Source organism: Cyprinus carpio, chromosome B12, assembly GCF_018340385.1.
Source record: "Cyprinus carpio isolate SPL01 chromosome B12, ASM1834038v1, whole genome shotgun sequence".
NCBI classification, from domain to species: Eukaryota; Metazoa; Chordata; class Actinopteri; order Cypriniformes; family Cyprinidae; genus Cyprinus; species Cyprinus carpio.
In genome coordinates this window covers 18,796,074-18,811,111 of record NC_056608.1, presented here as the reverse complement: position 1 = coordinate 18,811,111, position 15,038 = coordinate 18,796,074, and the positions used below count along the sequence as shown (strand labels likewise).

The 15,038-nt window shown below is 44.7% G+C and overlaps 1 protein-coding gene across 5 annotated transcripts in view; it reads left to right on the top strand.

Annotated features, from left to right (window-relative positions):
- The window catches only part of bahcc1b (BAH domain and coiled-coil containing 1b), a 101,119-nt gene that overhangs the window by 62,655 nt on the left and 23,426 nt on the right, over positions 1–15,038 (top strand). For all 5 annotated transcript variants that reach the window (XM_042735866.1, XM_042735867.1, XM_042735868.1 and 2 more), the window contains exons 4-11: positions 422–544; positions 626–2,617; positions 3,181–3,295; positions 3,444–3,634; positions 3,819–3,977; positions 7,371–7,567; positions 8,124–8,478; positions 10,620–11,390. In XM_042735866.1, the coding sequence (XP_042591800.1) occupies positions 422–544; positions 626–2,617; positions 3,181–3,295; positions 3,444–3,634; positions 3,819–3,977; positions 7,371–7,567; positions 8,124–8,478; positions 10,620–11,390 (3,903 nt within the window). The remainder of the gene's footprint in view (positions 1–421; positions 545–625; positions 2,618–3,180; positions 3,296–3,443; positions 3,635–3,818; positions 3,978–7,370; positions 7,568–8,123; positions 8,479–10,619; positions 11,391–15,038) is intronic.

Here is a 15,038-nt window from a genome sequence, read left to right as displayed (position 1 = left end):
TGCGTGCATAGCTGTGAAAAGAGCATGTTGTATTACTGTTTGTCTGTTTATGTCTCTGTCTTTTATGTATATATTGATACATATATATATATACAACTGCTTGGGAAATAATGTCTCTCTAGTATCTTTGGGTATACAATAGTGTGTGTGATGTTTGCTTTAGGAAGAGCAACTAAAATGTATTTTAAAGGCTGTAATTGTAAACAGAAGTTCTAAAAGCTCTTGTTTAGTTGAACTACTCATAAATGTCGAGTAAAGAACTGAACTTGTTTGTGCAGGGGTTTCTGGGAAAGGTTGTACCGTGCTGTAGGGCTTCATGAACCTGCGTCCAGCCACAGTAAAAGGCCAAAACTGTCACTCTCTTTTGTTACATTTGTTTATCCTGACAATGTTTTCTCCCTCTATCCTTTCTCTCTCTCAGCCCCAGGGTATCCCCGCTTTTCAGGGAGTCTAGCCCCCACCTTCCTGCCCATGAGCCCCCTGGATCACCATGGAAACAGCAGTGTACTCTATGGACAGCACCGCTTCTATGACTCTCAGAAAGGTGAGTGAGGTTCCATTTCTTCTGTCAATCAACAGTAAACAGACTATGAAAAAATATTTGTTTGCATTTTTTTCTTTCCAGATTTCTATCTACGAAGCCTCCCGTCGCAGCCCCACCTTCTCTCCACAAATCACAGCCTCCCACCACTATCTAGGACTGTCCCTGCCCATCCGCTAGACTCCTGCAGTCGTGAGAGGGAGCCTGGGAGCACAGCTTCCCAAAAGAGCTCCAAAGAGACGGGTGTAGCTGAGCGAAGAGTAGCAACCGGAGGAAAAGAAAAAGAAAAGAGTAAACAAGAGTCCAAACAGGATCGGCAACATCATGGTCATCCCACCCTTCACCACCAGCACCAGCACCAACCTCAAGGCCTAGAAGAGGATTTCCGGCACAAAGACGACCCTAAGCACCTTAGTTCTTGCCTGCTTAGCACCAAGACCCAGAATAGCTCTGATCCAGGGGCCACCACCAGGGGCTCCCTGCCCAGTTGTGTGGGGCCGGGGGCCTCTGGTCTGGGCACTGGCCGGCAGACCATCGGAGACGGTCACTGTTGCAAGGAGGGGGTCAGTGGAGAGATGAGAATTAGCGAGCCACCCTCAGACTGTCTTCGCCACAGTGCCATGCTGGGCCATGCCCACCCAGTGCCCTACTCCATACCCCCTCCCCTGGGCCTAGGCTCTGCCGTGGGAGGATCCTGGCTGCACCCGAGTCATCCGCACCATCACCATCCTCATCATCCCCACCCTGATCTCTTCTGCCCACCACCCCCTGCTCCACTAATCATGCCCACTGCTCAGGAAAAGAGCCTTGGCAGGGATTCTGAGGTGACAGGGCCTACCTTTGTGCCCTCTGTGGGGCCACAGGGAGACAAAACCAGTGGACCGTTCCAGCTGGGGAACCCTCACTGTCGAGGTGTGGGAGGTGGGATGGTCGCAGTTGGGGGCAGTGTGGGGAAAGAAACAAAAACTCCTGAGAGGAGTAGCAGTGGAAGTCGAGCAGCTACCCTGCTGCCTCCTCCGAGTAGCTGCCAAAGAAAATCTTCCCAGCAGCAACACGCATATGGCAAAACAGACAAGAGCCCAGACTGGCCCCCGGGTTCCCATTCACGCACAAACGAGGTTCAGCACAGTCAGAATCAGCATCCACACACGGCTCGTTCTTGTAGCTTGGACAGCAGTGAGGAATCTAATGCCTTCCGTCCCTCTCTGCCACAGGGGACAAAGGGTGGGCACCAAGCTAAGAGTAGCATTTATGCCAGCACTCCACCTTTCCGGGACTGTTCCCACTCAGGTCCGTCGAACAGGACATCATCCGAAGGTAAAGGTGCAACAGATGTTGAGTGTACTCTTCAGAGGAACAGTCAGAGAGTTGCACGGATACGTCATCAGCAGCACAGGGCTAACACTGGTGGACAGGGTCCAGAGTTGGAGCCTGGCAACAGCACACAAGACAAGAGGAAGATGGACATGGAATCGACATCACAGGGATACAGCGGGCATCAAACCGGCACTCATCCCTCCTGGGAGGTGCGAGGACACCGGGCTCGACCGGATGAAGAACCACACAAGGCTTACAACTCTCTGGGTGCTACTTCCCAGACTTCACATGGGGACCAAGGGCCTCTTCCCCCTCTAACTGCCCCACAGGAGGCCACACTGGGCCCCCAGGGACCTGAAAGCAATGCCATGAGGAGTCTGATTAAGTATAGCAGCCAGCAACCACTGCTGTTCTCTCAGAAGAGCCCATTTGGTGGCCTGGGCTGCCTCAAACAGGGGGCAGTTACTGGGGAGAGGAGCGAGAGGAACGAGAGAAATGACAAAAGTGGAAGCGGTTCGAGCTGTGCTCTGCAGGAGGCAAAGCAGACCCTGCCCCCCAGGAGATCCTCGTCATCTGGGGAGAATGAGCGCTCAGAGCGGGCAGGCAAGGACTCAGGGGAAGCTCAGGGGGAGGGAGAGGTGCGACAGCCCCCTGTAGGGATAGCAGTGGCTGTTGCCAGGCAGAGAGAGCCCCTGTGCCGCCTGCCAGACGGGCATCCCACCCACAGCCACCATAGCAGAGTGATGCCCAGCATGAAGGGTAAGCGACTCTCAACGGGACGTCTGGTGTTTGTGTGTGTGTGTGTGTACACAAGTGTGTGTTCTAACAAGCTATACATCAATTTTCAGTTTACTGGATATACTTGATGAACTTCTGGAAACTTCATAGAAAAACAAGCTTGTGATTAAGAGAATGGACAGAAACAACACATTTTTGGTTGTTAATCCAAATTATTTGTCATCCCTTGATGAGGCATAACCTTGCCAGATTGGGTATTTTAGGTGTTACTGTAACTGCCAAATTGCTCTTATACTCTTATAGCTACCTGTTTAAAGCGCTGAGTTGCTATCACCCAGTTGCAACACCTTATTTGTGTCTGATATCTGAAAATGCTACTTTTTCAGGTAGTATACAGATATAGAATGACAGCAAGGCATGTCTGAATCTAATAAATGTATCTCTCTGTACTTTTGATATCCTGCTATCCTATATTTGTGATTTAGCATTTGATTAAGAAGTATGAGCACCAGTGAAATTAACAAATAAATGAGTTTGATCATCGGTGGGTTTCTATATTATGGTGCTGAACTGTTCTGTGTTAGGTGTTGGATGCCCAATGTACCCGCTGGAGCGGGAGGTGGATGAAGATGTGAAAAGAGTCTGTGAGGAACAGCTTGGACTGCCTCCATACGACAGAGAGCGAGAACACCTCCTCAGGTATGACTATTAGTCAAATTGATGTTTCCAATTGAATTTCTGTATCAGTCGTATGTAAACAAAGACCAACCTGAAGAGTTAGCATGCTGCACTGTAGTTGTGATGCCTTGGAGAGTAACATTTTGTCATTTTGATGGCTTCCCCTCAGGGAAAACAAAGACAGAGTTGACTTTGCCAGGATCCACCCCTCCAGTAGTTGCCATGGAGATTTGACCTCACACCTTATTGTGCCAGGCGGTAGCCAATTAGGCACTGAGCCATCTGCTCACGCCCACCCCGCCCATCATCACTGGATGCCTCGGACAGGAAGTCCCTCCCTCTGGATGGGACACTCTTATAGTAAGCAAATGCCATCTGTTTTTGCCATTTTGATGATATTAGATTACAGTATACTTCACAGTCTTGTTGAATTTCTGCATGTGTTGGTTAATTAGTTTTACCCTACTAAATAATCAATGAATTGCCCATTAGTACTGAAACATAAGCTGAAATCTTTTAAGCGGCTTTCCATGTCTCTGTTCAGGTCTCAGTCATGCAGCATTGCACCAGAACTTGGCCCCCCGCTTCTCCGCAACCATGCCCAGCCCTTTGCAACCAGTCTTGCCCCTGCCTCAGGACCCCTCTGCCGCCCTGGTGGTATTGCCTACCGAGCCAGCAGCCCACCCTGCCACCCATCACCTTGGTACATTGCCCAAAATTACTGGTATTTTATTCGGTTGTTGTAGCAACATTGTTAATAGGTTAGGGCAGGGGTTCTCAAACCTCTCCATGAAGTACCCCCAGCAGTGCATGTTTTTTATGTCTCCTATATCTGACACACCCACTTCAGGCCTTGTAGTCTCCACTAATGAGCTGATGAGTTGAATCCGTTGTGATAATTGAGGGAGACATACAAAATGTGCAGGGCAGGGGGTACTCCAGGACAGGTTTGAGAACCACTGGGTTAGGGTATGGAGGAGAATGGTGGTTATCCAGCTCCACATATTCAAAAATATATTCATGCCATCCAAATTTTGCAATTAATTTCTCATTAATTTTTTTATTCACTCTGAAATATTTTTTTTTAATTGTTTGATGCAGTCAAAAAATATGATTTTTGAAGAATCTTCACCAAGACCACCCCCCCCACCAAATAAAACGATCAAGTAATAACTAGAAATAAATAGACATTTAATGTTTGGGTGAACTTTATCTTTTACAGCCAGACAATTACAGCAATTTACTCCATGGTCATTCTGTCCACTGTTCTGGAATTCGACACTGAATTCCCTTCCCCTTGGGTGTAATGTCCCTTCCCCCTCTGTATGGTTCCATCTCATCCCCTTCTGCCCCTGTATCATTCTGTAATCATTATTGTGAAACGCTTCACTAAGCCAAGCAGGCATTTACAGCACATTGTAGTATGGACTTAATGGGAACAGTTTCACAAGCGGCCCTAATGCACACTCTGAATGCACAAAGTGGAATTATTTGAACCGTTTAAACAAATTATCATTTCAAGTAGATAGCTTGCGTATTTGACTTTGAGTGTGTGTGGGGGGAGGGGGGCGTATGCATAGATAACCGTGTGCGAGCGAGAGAAATGGAGATCTAAAGTAACTGTGTGGGTGTACGTTTCAGGGTCTGTTGGTTTAGATTAAATTTGTATGAATGCGTTAGTGCTCGCACAGAAGGCAGAATTGGCCCAGGTGGGTTTTTAGGAGTTTGTCTCCTTTGCGACAATGTGTGGAACCTGAGGAGGTGAGGGGCACTGGGAACAATAACAATTTAGGGATCAAACTGTTTTGTTTTCTTTTGTTCGTTTTGCACAGTGGCATAGCATTTTTCTTACTATTCATTTGCTCTACGGTAAGGACGGACAATATATTGCCAAAATGTATCTGTTATTGGCCGATATTATGGATTTATTGGTATTGGTCTATATCATATTTAATAGGGCATGCTTGTTTCTTTTGTTTTTAACATTTAGATTACCTTTGCAGTCATCGAATGTTCACTTAAAATTAATATTTCAAAGCACTAATAATTCAATAACACTGTTAAATGTAATCTTTAACAAGTCTCAGAACTGATAAATCTCGAATAAGTTATTATGCACTTTAAAACCAAAGGAATATTTACCATCAGCTCATGCCAGCAGGTCGTCATTCTCTGATGCACTGTTCCATCTGAGCGAGTTTGAATGTGGTATTCTTAGCATGTCTTTAATGGTTTTAAACTGTATTGCACTGTGCCTTGTCATGCCATGCTGTGCTCGGTTGTGCCATCGTGTCTGCACAGTTCTGGCATTGTGCTTTGATTTGTTGTGCATCTCTGAATGTCTTTCCACCCTATTATACTGTGCCTTGCTGTGCGGTGCATCATCGCATGGCTTTTTGCAGTATTGTGCTGTGCTCTGCTGTCCTGTGCTGTGCGCCTCTGTTCGGCATTCCTCCTCCCCACACTGGCTGTGAAATTTAATTAGCTCTCTGCTCCTTAGCGTCACACTCCCCTTTCCGCAACAAAGAAGGGAAGTGCATCCATTGGATCCCTCCCTAGGGAAACATAACCCTGTCCCAGTAATCTTTCCCAAACAAAGGTCCTTGCCATACATCAGGAAAGGAGGGGTGGAGAATATGCAGCATGCAAAACCGAATGGCTGAAAGAAAAACATATTGTGTTGAAATTTCTGTGGGCTGAGGCTCAAGGCTGAGACTAACTGCTTTGCACAGCTGCGCTTCATCCCTCTACACTCTCTCTCCCTCTCTCTCCCCCTTCCTCCATCCTTCCTATCTGATCAGCTCATTTCAGAAATGACAGACTCCTTTCAATATCCTGCTCGCTTAGCAACTGAATGGCACAAAAGTGCATCTGTGAGATGCCTAGTCACACATAGGCAGACATTTCAGTTTATCTAATTAAAGGTAATGTTCACATAAAAATGAAAGTTCTGGCATTATTTTCTCATGCTCATGTCATTCCAAAAAACAGATGACATTTTCGAGAACTATTTTTGTCCATATAATGAAAGTTTTTTTTTTTCCTTCATTTTTTCATTGTGTTCCACAAAAGAAAGTTATATTGGTTTGGAACAACATGAGGGTGATTAAATGATGGCAGATTTGCAATTTTTTGGCTGAACTATCCCATTAACTTGCTGCTAAGTGTCTCCAATGTAATGCAAAACAATTTTTTAAAGATTTGATGTCACTAACATGCCAAATCCCATGATTTATTTCATCCTCAAAACAAAAAATGCTCCTTGTACATTTTTTCCTTGTACACAACTTTGTTTCCAGTTACGTTACTTTGCGTCACTAAGTCAAATAGGAACTGGCTTTTTTAAGTTAGAGCTTGCCATTTTGGCATGCAGTATGCATCGGACGGTCAGTGGGCGCTGCCTTGTGAGGCCAAAACAACGGGTGACCTTAACGCTTCCGTGTCAGTCTCCCCTCCTCAAGAGTTTGTCTCTGGGTATAACATCTGTGGTCCTTTTTAAGGCCAATACCCATCACCTAACCCTTATTAAAGGCATAATAACTCAAGCCCAGCTCTTGTGAATGAGTGAGCCATTTGGGAGTAGACCCTTCTTGCCCGCTCTCAGCAGGCTGTCAGGAAGGTCTTGTCAGTGGAGCCACATTCATGTGACAGTTTGAGACAGCAGCGCTGAATCGTCTTGACTGGCACTGCAGTGTGCGCGAGCCAGAGATCAGGCAAGTGTGGCTGGTGAGCTCACTGGTGTCCGTCGTTTTGTGTTAATCCGCTGAGGTATGACCAGGCTAACGGTGAGTGCGAAGGACAGACAATGTAAAAAGGAGGCAGTTTGCATTCTCTCCCTGCCTACGGGTTGAGCGCACTGCATGATGAAGAAAGAGATGTGGATATGTGAGGGTTTTTTTTTGCCCTGGGGATGAAGGATGACTTTTGGAAAGAAAAAAGCGAGTGGAAGAAAAGAGGGACAGAAAAGGAGTGGAATCTTATAGCCGTAAATCAATAGGCCTTCAGAGCGATAAGTGAGACTTGCCTTGAGGCAAAAGAAAAACCTTTGTTCATTCTTTTCTCATTCCTTTCTCTTTCTCTCTCCCGCTCTCTGTAGATGTAATGGAGCAGCAGGGACTGTGGCCCCCTGTTTACGGAGCCCGAGGGCCCGCCTCACACATGCAGCATCCCGCTGTCTATTCCCGCTCCCAGTTTCTACGGCAACAGGAGCTCTATGCACTGCAGCAACATCAGCACCAGCAGCATCGCGCGGCACAGGCGATGGAGCTGGCGCACAGACACAGTCACTCACAGGTAACACATGAAGGAAAAAGCACACGTACATTTGGTTAGCCACGTTTCCTCATACCCCTCAAGGTGATTTCCCAACAGCTATTTCTCTACAGAAGCCCAACGTCTTTCAGCAGGCCTACGCAGGGCGCCCGAGGTTGTGAACGGCCTGTTATTCCTGCTCTCAGAAATTCATAGCAGTTATAGCCAAAGAACAGCCAGCTTTCATTTTCAAAGCACATTTTAATGTTGGAAGTTTTGAAAGAGTGGGATTCTTCTCAGGAACAGGGCAGGATTCAGGCTTTTATCTGACTGTTTTATACAAAGTAGCAGAGCAGAATGCAAGTGTATGGTGGATCATTAGCACCCATTGTACTGTGTCCCTGGTGCATGGCCTTACGCAAGAAACCTGAGATGACTGAATTATAACTAGCTCCATCCTTTTTCCACTATAAATGCATTTTGGTTGTGAGGAAATGGAATAATGTTGATATGCATAATGTTTGACTTTCCACTGTTACTGTAGTGTGCTGTGTTATACAGATTCTGAAGCCCGTTTGTGTTTCTTGTGTTTTTCCAGAGGAAACCTGAGGATCCCCCCATCGATCTGGTTGAGAGATCGTCTGAGCTCCGCACGTCCAAGCACACTAAGCCTTTCTCCGTTGGCCCCTCCACTAAACCGCCCCCCTCCTCCTCATCCCCTGGGGGCTGCGCTTCTCGTCTTTCGCCCTGCTGTCGCTCGCCCGCCCCACGGTCCCACCTCAAGAGTACGCCCTGCACGCCTTGCCCTGAGCCCAGCCCGGCTGTGGCTGCCCCTTGCTCCCCAGCGCTCAGCCCCCACGCCACCCCCCACCACCTGCCAAAACCTGCAGAGTCCCAGGACAAGAGGGGCGAGGGCCAGCCGCCACAGGACTACCCTCAGTCCCTGGAGCCTGGTGAGTGGGAAAATGACAGCATTCATGTCTGTTATTTCAGTAGGACGAATGGTGAATGTATTTAGTGTACATACAGGAACAAATATGCATTGCAGAAATCTGTAACTGAAGAAATGTAGTTTCTATCTCACATGGGTATGATTGAAGGAGGACTCATTAAACACCTTGTAAGCTGGGCTCATTAATATTAATAAGGATTTGTGATGTTTGCACAACTTATTTACAGAAAGGCAAATGCTAGTAAGCTAATGTTAGTGTTAAGCCATAACATATCATAGCTACGAATGCCACTTTTGGGTTCATGCTGCTTGGACTTAAATTGTCATTTACATGGGTGGGTGGCTACATTTTTTTGCACTCCACCACAGCAAGTAAAACAAATCTTAAAATATAATGATTATTTATGGGCATGTAGGATACGCTTTAAAATATAATGATTATTTATGGACATGCAGGATACGCTTATGGTCATATCAGGATTGTCCGATAAATTTGCCATTATAAGCCAATAAATGATAGCCAGTTGATAATAGGACTTCGCTGTTGTAAAACTCAGTCTGTTATAATGGTCACATAGAAATCTGTACTTTTGTGAGTTCATATATTTACATCTCATATCAGCCAATATATCAGTTATTGGCATAAAAATATTAATAATTATCAGCATCAGTTTCGGACAAAATTTTCAAACTAATGCAGCCCTGCTTATTTCCCAAAAAGGGGGAGGACATACTTTGAAATTGCTAAAATAATGTTTGCTACATCCCGTACATGCTTAGTATTTGAATCAGAATTCATTCTAACATGAGTCTGACGATAAAAATGCAGTGGATTGGTTTATTTAGAGTAATAATCCAGTCTGAAAAAAGGGGTAAACAAAATAAAGCAACGAATAATGCTTTTCTCTAACATGCTTCCTATTCCAATGCCCTCACATTTGAGTCAAAAAAAAAAAAAAAACAGTGACTAGAGGAAAGATGCTGGAACATTTCATTTCATTCTCAAGGTTAGGGTCTTGCCATCACGTCTGGCTCCACAAACCCCTGGGGGAAAGGGAGTGAAGTGAAGGAGAGACAGAAAAAAGAAGAGAAGAGATGGCCAAATAGAAAAAAAGACCATGATCACAGGGACAGTGAACAGAAGAGAGAGATATTTTGCTGCAGATAAGATACACAGGGCCTTTGAAGGACTTGTTGGCCTTTGATTACCAAAGACTGTTAATGTGAATGGAAGTGTAAGCACTGACTTTTCACTTTGTGTTTGTGTCTTTGCACCATTGTATCCATTTGTGACACATTTGTATGTGCAAGAAAGCATAGACGCCGTAGGGAGCGGCTTGCCGTATGGTGTAGGTGCGAGAGAGACAGAGAGAAAACAGTAGGGAGGTCAGTGAGACAGCAGACAGGGCCTCTCTTATCCTTCAGAGGTCCTTGAGTGTTGCCTGGCGGAGGGATATGCATGCATCTGGCGGATGGATACCATCAATAATACAGCGCTGAGGTGACAGGGCTGGCTGTGCAATCACACCCAGACACCATGCTGTCATCAATATACCCGGCTATGCTGCAGATCTCATATAGACACACACACAGACACTCTCGCTCTTTCATGCAAGCAACGTTTCCCATGCAATCGTTTTCACTCGCGCGGCGGACGAGACGAATACACACTCTCACTTAAAGGCTAATTTATACACAAACATTCTTCTGTGCACTCTTTCTCTCTCTCACTCACACTGCATCCATAACAACTTGAACATAATTCAATATTCATGGAAAATTCGCTCATGCCTGCGCCATAGCCTTTATGGCGCCAGCTCCATTATGTGTGTGAGTTATACTAGATAAACGCAGCGAATGGTACACACTGTTGCTAATGCTTCTGTATACAGCATATATATCACCCCTCTCTGCATTTCAACGGCAGGGGGCCGTGCCCCTTAACTGACAAGGTCATATTGTGATGTGTATTACAAATGAATGGTAATGGCTTGCTGGTTCACCGTGCGCTGAAGTGTGTTTCAGGAGCAGTTAAATCTTTATGCTTGTAATAGAGTGACTTCAAACATGGTTGAGGAGCCCAAACCAACCTCAGTGTTTATGGAAACACTCAATCAGTTTTATTCCCATTTTTTCCTATAGATCTCCCTCCTGGCTACACTTACCCTGCCATCGCAATGGGTTACAAAGGTGGCCCCTCCCCTCAAGAAGTCCAATTGGCTGAGCATGCAGACCTGGAGGCGGAGCAAGCGGAACCAGCTGAACCTGCGCCCCAGCCCCACCCACTTTCTCCCAAAGGGGAGGAGCCTGTGTGCCACACTGGAGTGGGATCTCCTACTAAAACATCCCAGGAGGTGGAGGATGTACAGGAGGAGGGAGGAGTTATAGAAGCAGACGGACAGGTGGATGCCACTCTCTCACAAACTTCTCTTTGCCCCGTTACTGACTCTACCATAGCAGACCCCCATCCAGACAGAGCGACTATGATCCCCAACAGCCAGGCGAGTGGAATAGAGAGTCCAGCACCAGCTGAAGACAACAAGGAGCAGGTTGAGGAGCTACGAGACTCAGTTGTGACTTCCACCCAGGATTGTCAGTCTGTGGAACTTATCGAGCAGGATCCAGAGAGGACCGCTCAGGATGAGTGCACGTCACCTACTGACTCACCCTCGCCACCTTTCTCCCCCTGCCCCGTGCCCTCTGCACTGGGGAATCAGTACCCTGGGAGCTGCATTTGGAGCTTGGAGCTCCTTATCGCAGCAGCGCTGTGTGCCACTCGAGATGCCCGTATGCCGGCCCCTGCACCTGTGTCTGGGAACGCAGTGGCCCCAAGTTATGGTATAGAGTTACTGAGTGAACTGGCAGAGCTGGAGCGATCCCAACAACAGAGGAACAACACTGAAGAGAACAGAGGTAAGGATGAACATACACATGTGCCTCCCAATATTCAGATTACCAGCTGATCAAGGTTTTCCATTCTTACTCTGTTTACATTCTGTGTGCAGAGTTTTCAGTGACTTTCAGGGGATGTCTGCTTTTGTAAAGGAATTGGAATAAGACATATTTGGCCAGCAATATAAAGGTTAATCTTGCCCAAATGGCTTATGTTGCCCCAACACAGTTAGCCAGATATTTAAATTAACTTTTACTTAAAAAGACTTTTAAACATAACATGTTTATGAAAAATCATTTATAAAGTGATAATGTCAGTGTTTATGCGTTTGAGTGTTTTTCATCCAATAATTATCTGAAAAGGACGCAAAGTGCTTGAGGTGCCAAAAGACAATCTGGGTTGCACAAGATGATTCCCCAAAAATTATTTTAGAAATGAACAAAAAGTGCTTAAATGGTCAGTTGTTGCTACAGTTACCTCCTCAGGCAAACAATTTCTGTTTGTTAGCATCTATTGTCTGCTGTTGTGTCAGATCCTATGCATGTGGAAGCTATTTGTAATACCTAAAACATAGCGTGTCATTGCAATATTATGTTCTAGCTAATCAAAAGAAATTTACATCGCAATGGAACTGAATTAGCAACATAACTTTTCTTACATTATATGATGTACATCCAATTGAAACGGATTATTAAAATAGAAAAAAAAAAAAATAGGATGATGGGCACTGGATGGTGTCCACTGGTTGTTGATCGGATGGATTCAGATCTGAATGTGAGTTTGCAGTGGATTGTAAGAAAAGGCCAGAGTAAGAATTACTAAATTATTGGAGAAGTCTGTCATACTTCACCAGAGAGAAGACTGTTGTTTCCCCAGAAGATCGAGTTATGAAATTTTGATTAAAAATTCCACGTATGCAAAAATAAACATATGCACGGATTAATCATTCATGATAAGATCACTAACAAGCATTTAGAAAGTAGATATGCTGAATTTAATTTCAAGCTGACTTTAACCAATTATTTCTATGCCAAGATAGTAGGGTTAACACTTTGCATGCTAACTTTGAAATTTGTTGAAATATATTTCCACCTAAAAAGACCTTTTAAGTATGTGCTTGCAAGTATTTTTAAAACCCTCCCAATCTTTTGTTGTGGCTTCCTTTGGCCTTAATTATTCACACCCTGATCTCATTTCCTTCCCAATGTACGCCAACACCACATCAACTCCCACGATTTCAGAATACTGTCCATCTTGTAACATTTCCAGCACCAACAGGTTTACAAAAGGTGGTTAAAAAGACAGAGAAACAGTCGTTCTGTTCTTTCTTATCACAATAGAAAGCACACCCAATCACACACATGATTTAATTCCTCATCAGTGATTTGCATAAGCGGTCTTGTAGCGCTGTGATACAGGCGGCAGGGGAAGACCACGATGGAGGCTTTCATTTTGTTTTTTTCTGTCCGCACAAAAAGAGGAGCAAAAAATAGGGTTTTCAGCCCAGCCAGATCTCCAGGCTTTGTGTGAAGGAAAGATAACAAAGCCTCCCCCCCATACCACCATCCCGACAATACGTGCAGAGACACACCGAAATACACACAAATGCTAACTCTCAGCTGACTGTCCAGCTTTCCACTTTCATAGGATCACACAAACTCGCTCACTCGACTGCGCACAAGCTCGCACTCTTGCCTTTTTTTCCTGCCTACAGATCAAATGCTCCCCAGCCTTTTGGGGTTCAGCACTTCCTGTGGGAGAGACTAAGACGGAGCGGTAAGGAGGGGCCCGTGTTTTTAAAGGGCTTTAGCCTGTCTTAAAAGGCAGCTCTAATGATAGCTAGTTCCCCCCGGGTCCGCCGGATTGGACTGTGTCCACTCACTCTTCCTGAGGGACGGCTCCCCTGCCCCTGCTCCTCAAACCTGTTTGATCACTTTTATAAGCCTCATTTTAGATGGAAAAAAGCCTCGGCGCTTTCCCACAGCTTTTTGTGTCCCTCAGTGCGAAGTTGATGAAATAGTAAAAACAGCTGATCTTTTTCCTCTCAGGACGACTTTTGTGTTTTTGTCGGCTAATTAGGCCCCATTGTTGTGAGCACTGTTTTAAAGGCTTGTTGCTTTTCCAGGGACCATTTAGGGTCTCCCTGCCAAAGGATGTTTTTATTTACACCAGCATCCTCTAGCAGCTGAGAAATCCCCAATCCTCACACCACGCAGGGAAAAAAATCTAACCGCATTTGGCGGCGTGCGTCGTTTTCGCTGTTTGTGTGTGTGTTTTCCACCCATATTAAAATAGGGATGTAATCTGCTGTGTAATTCTTGTCTAAGCAAGCTGCACTAAAGGGACTAATAAGAGAATATGATGAAGCTCTTTGCAGCGGGGAAGAAGTCATCAATAAACACACCCGCTGCTGAATTATTAAAGAACTGGAGGTGAGGCAGCCGCACAGGCTGTCAGGACCCGGTCTCTCGTCAGCTAAAGATTTCATATGCGATTGGGTTTACTCTTCAGTGATTTACAGATTTGATTTCAAGCATTCTTATCTATGGCTGATGTCCCAGGCGTTCTGCTAACATTCCTTGCAGTGTTATGGGCATTGTGAAGTATGGACAAATAATGTGTGATAAAATTATATAGATTTTGAGAGGTTCTTTGAAGTATTGTTGGTAGTTGTTATTGATTGGTCAGTGATCCCACAGTGTTCCCGCACTTTTTTTTTCCACAAATCTCTAGGCTAAATGCTCTCAGAGAGCGTTATCTGTCTTCTCTTCTTCCCTCTCATTTTCATTTCTTTTTTGGGCATCAGATTTTCCATCCCACTTGTACATCTTGCTTTCATGCTATCACTCTATCCATGTGCCGTTCCGTGGCTCCGGCCCCCACCGGCCTCGTTACGACAGGCCGATGGGCATCGATTTCAAAAAGACCACCACAGGGCTAAAAGTGGCATGATGATTTCAGCTAGGTGGGAAACCAAAGACCCTCCCAGACCACCATAATCCAGTCTTCCTCATCTTGTCTTTCTTTCTTTTTTTCTTTCGGTTCACTTGTCTCTCTTACTTTCCGTTTCAGCTGAGAGATTTCCTTCATGTGGCTATAATTCTTTTGAAGCCTGTAAAACTTGTCTTTCTAATTTTTTTCCTCCTCTTCCTCTGATTTTAGGTGAATCTCACAGAATTTGTCATGAACTTGTCCAGGTCACATTAAAGCCCAAAAACAAAAAGAAAAGAAAAAAAGAGGAAATGTATTATCATTTATTTAGTCTCAATTTCATTTATAAAATTAAGCTTATTTTTAGGACCATTTTAAAAACATTTATTACATTTTACCTTATTTTCATAATCAGTTTCAAAAAAATGTCCATCAGTTCTCATAACTGTAATCCTGAAAGGCTACCCTGATGATTACAATAATGTATCATTACCATATATCACTGTTTATAATTAGAATCACCATTGAGAGTAATGGGAAAAACATGAAGTGTGAAACATTGTGATACAGAGAATTTGTAGGAAAATGTGCTTAATTGTCATGAAAAAAAAAAAAAAAATCTTAATGGGCCTTTCTTTGTAAACAGATTTCTTTGTTGCATCATCTTGTTGTGTTTTCAAAATTTTGGGCTTAAACGCATCACGTTAAAAGAATTGTAACTTTTAAAAATTGTGTTT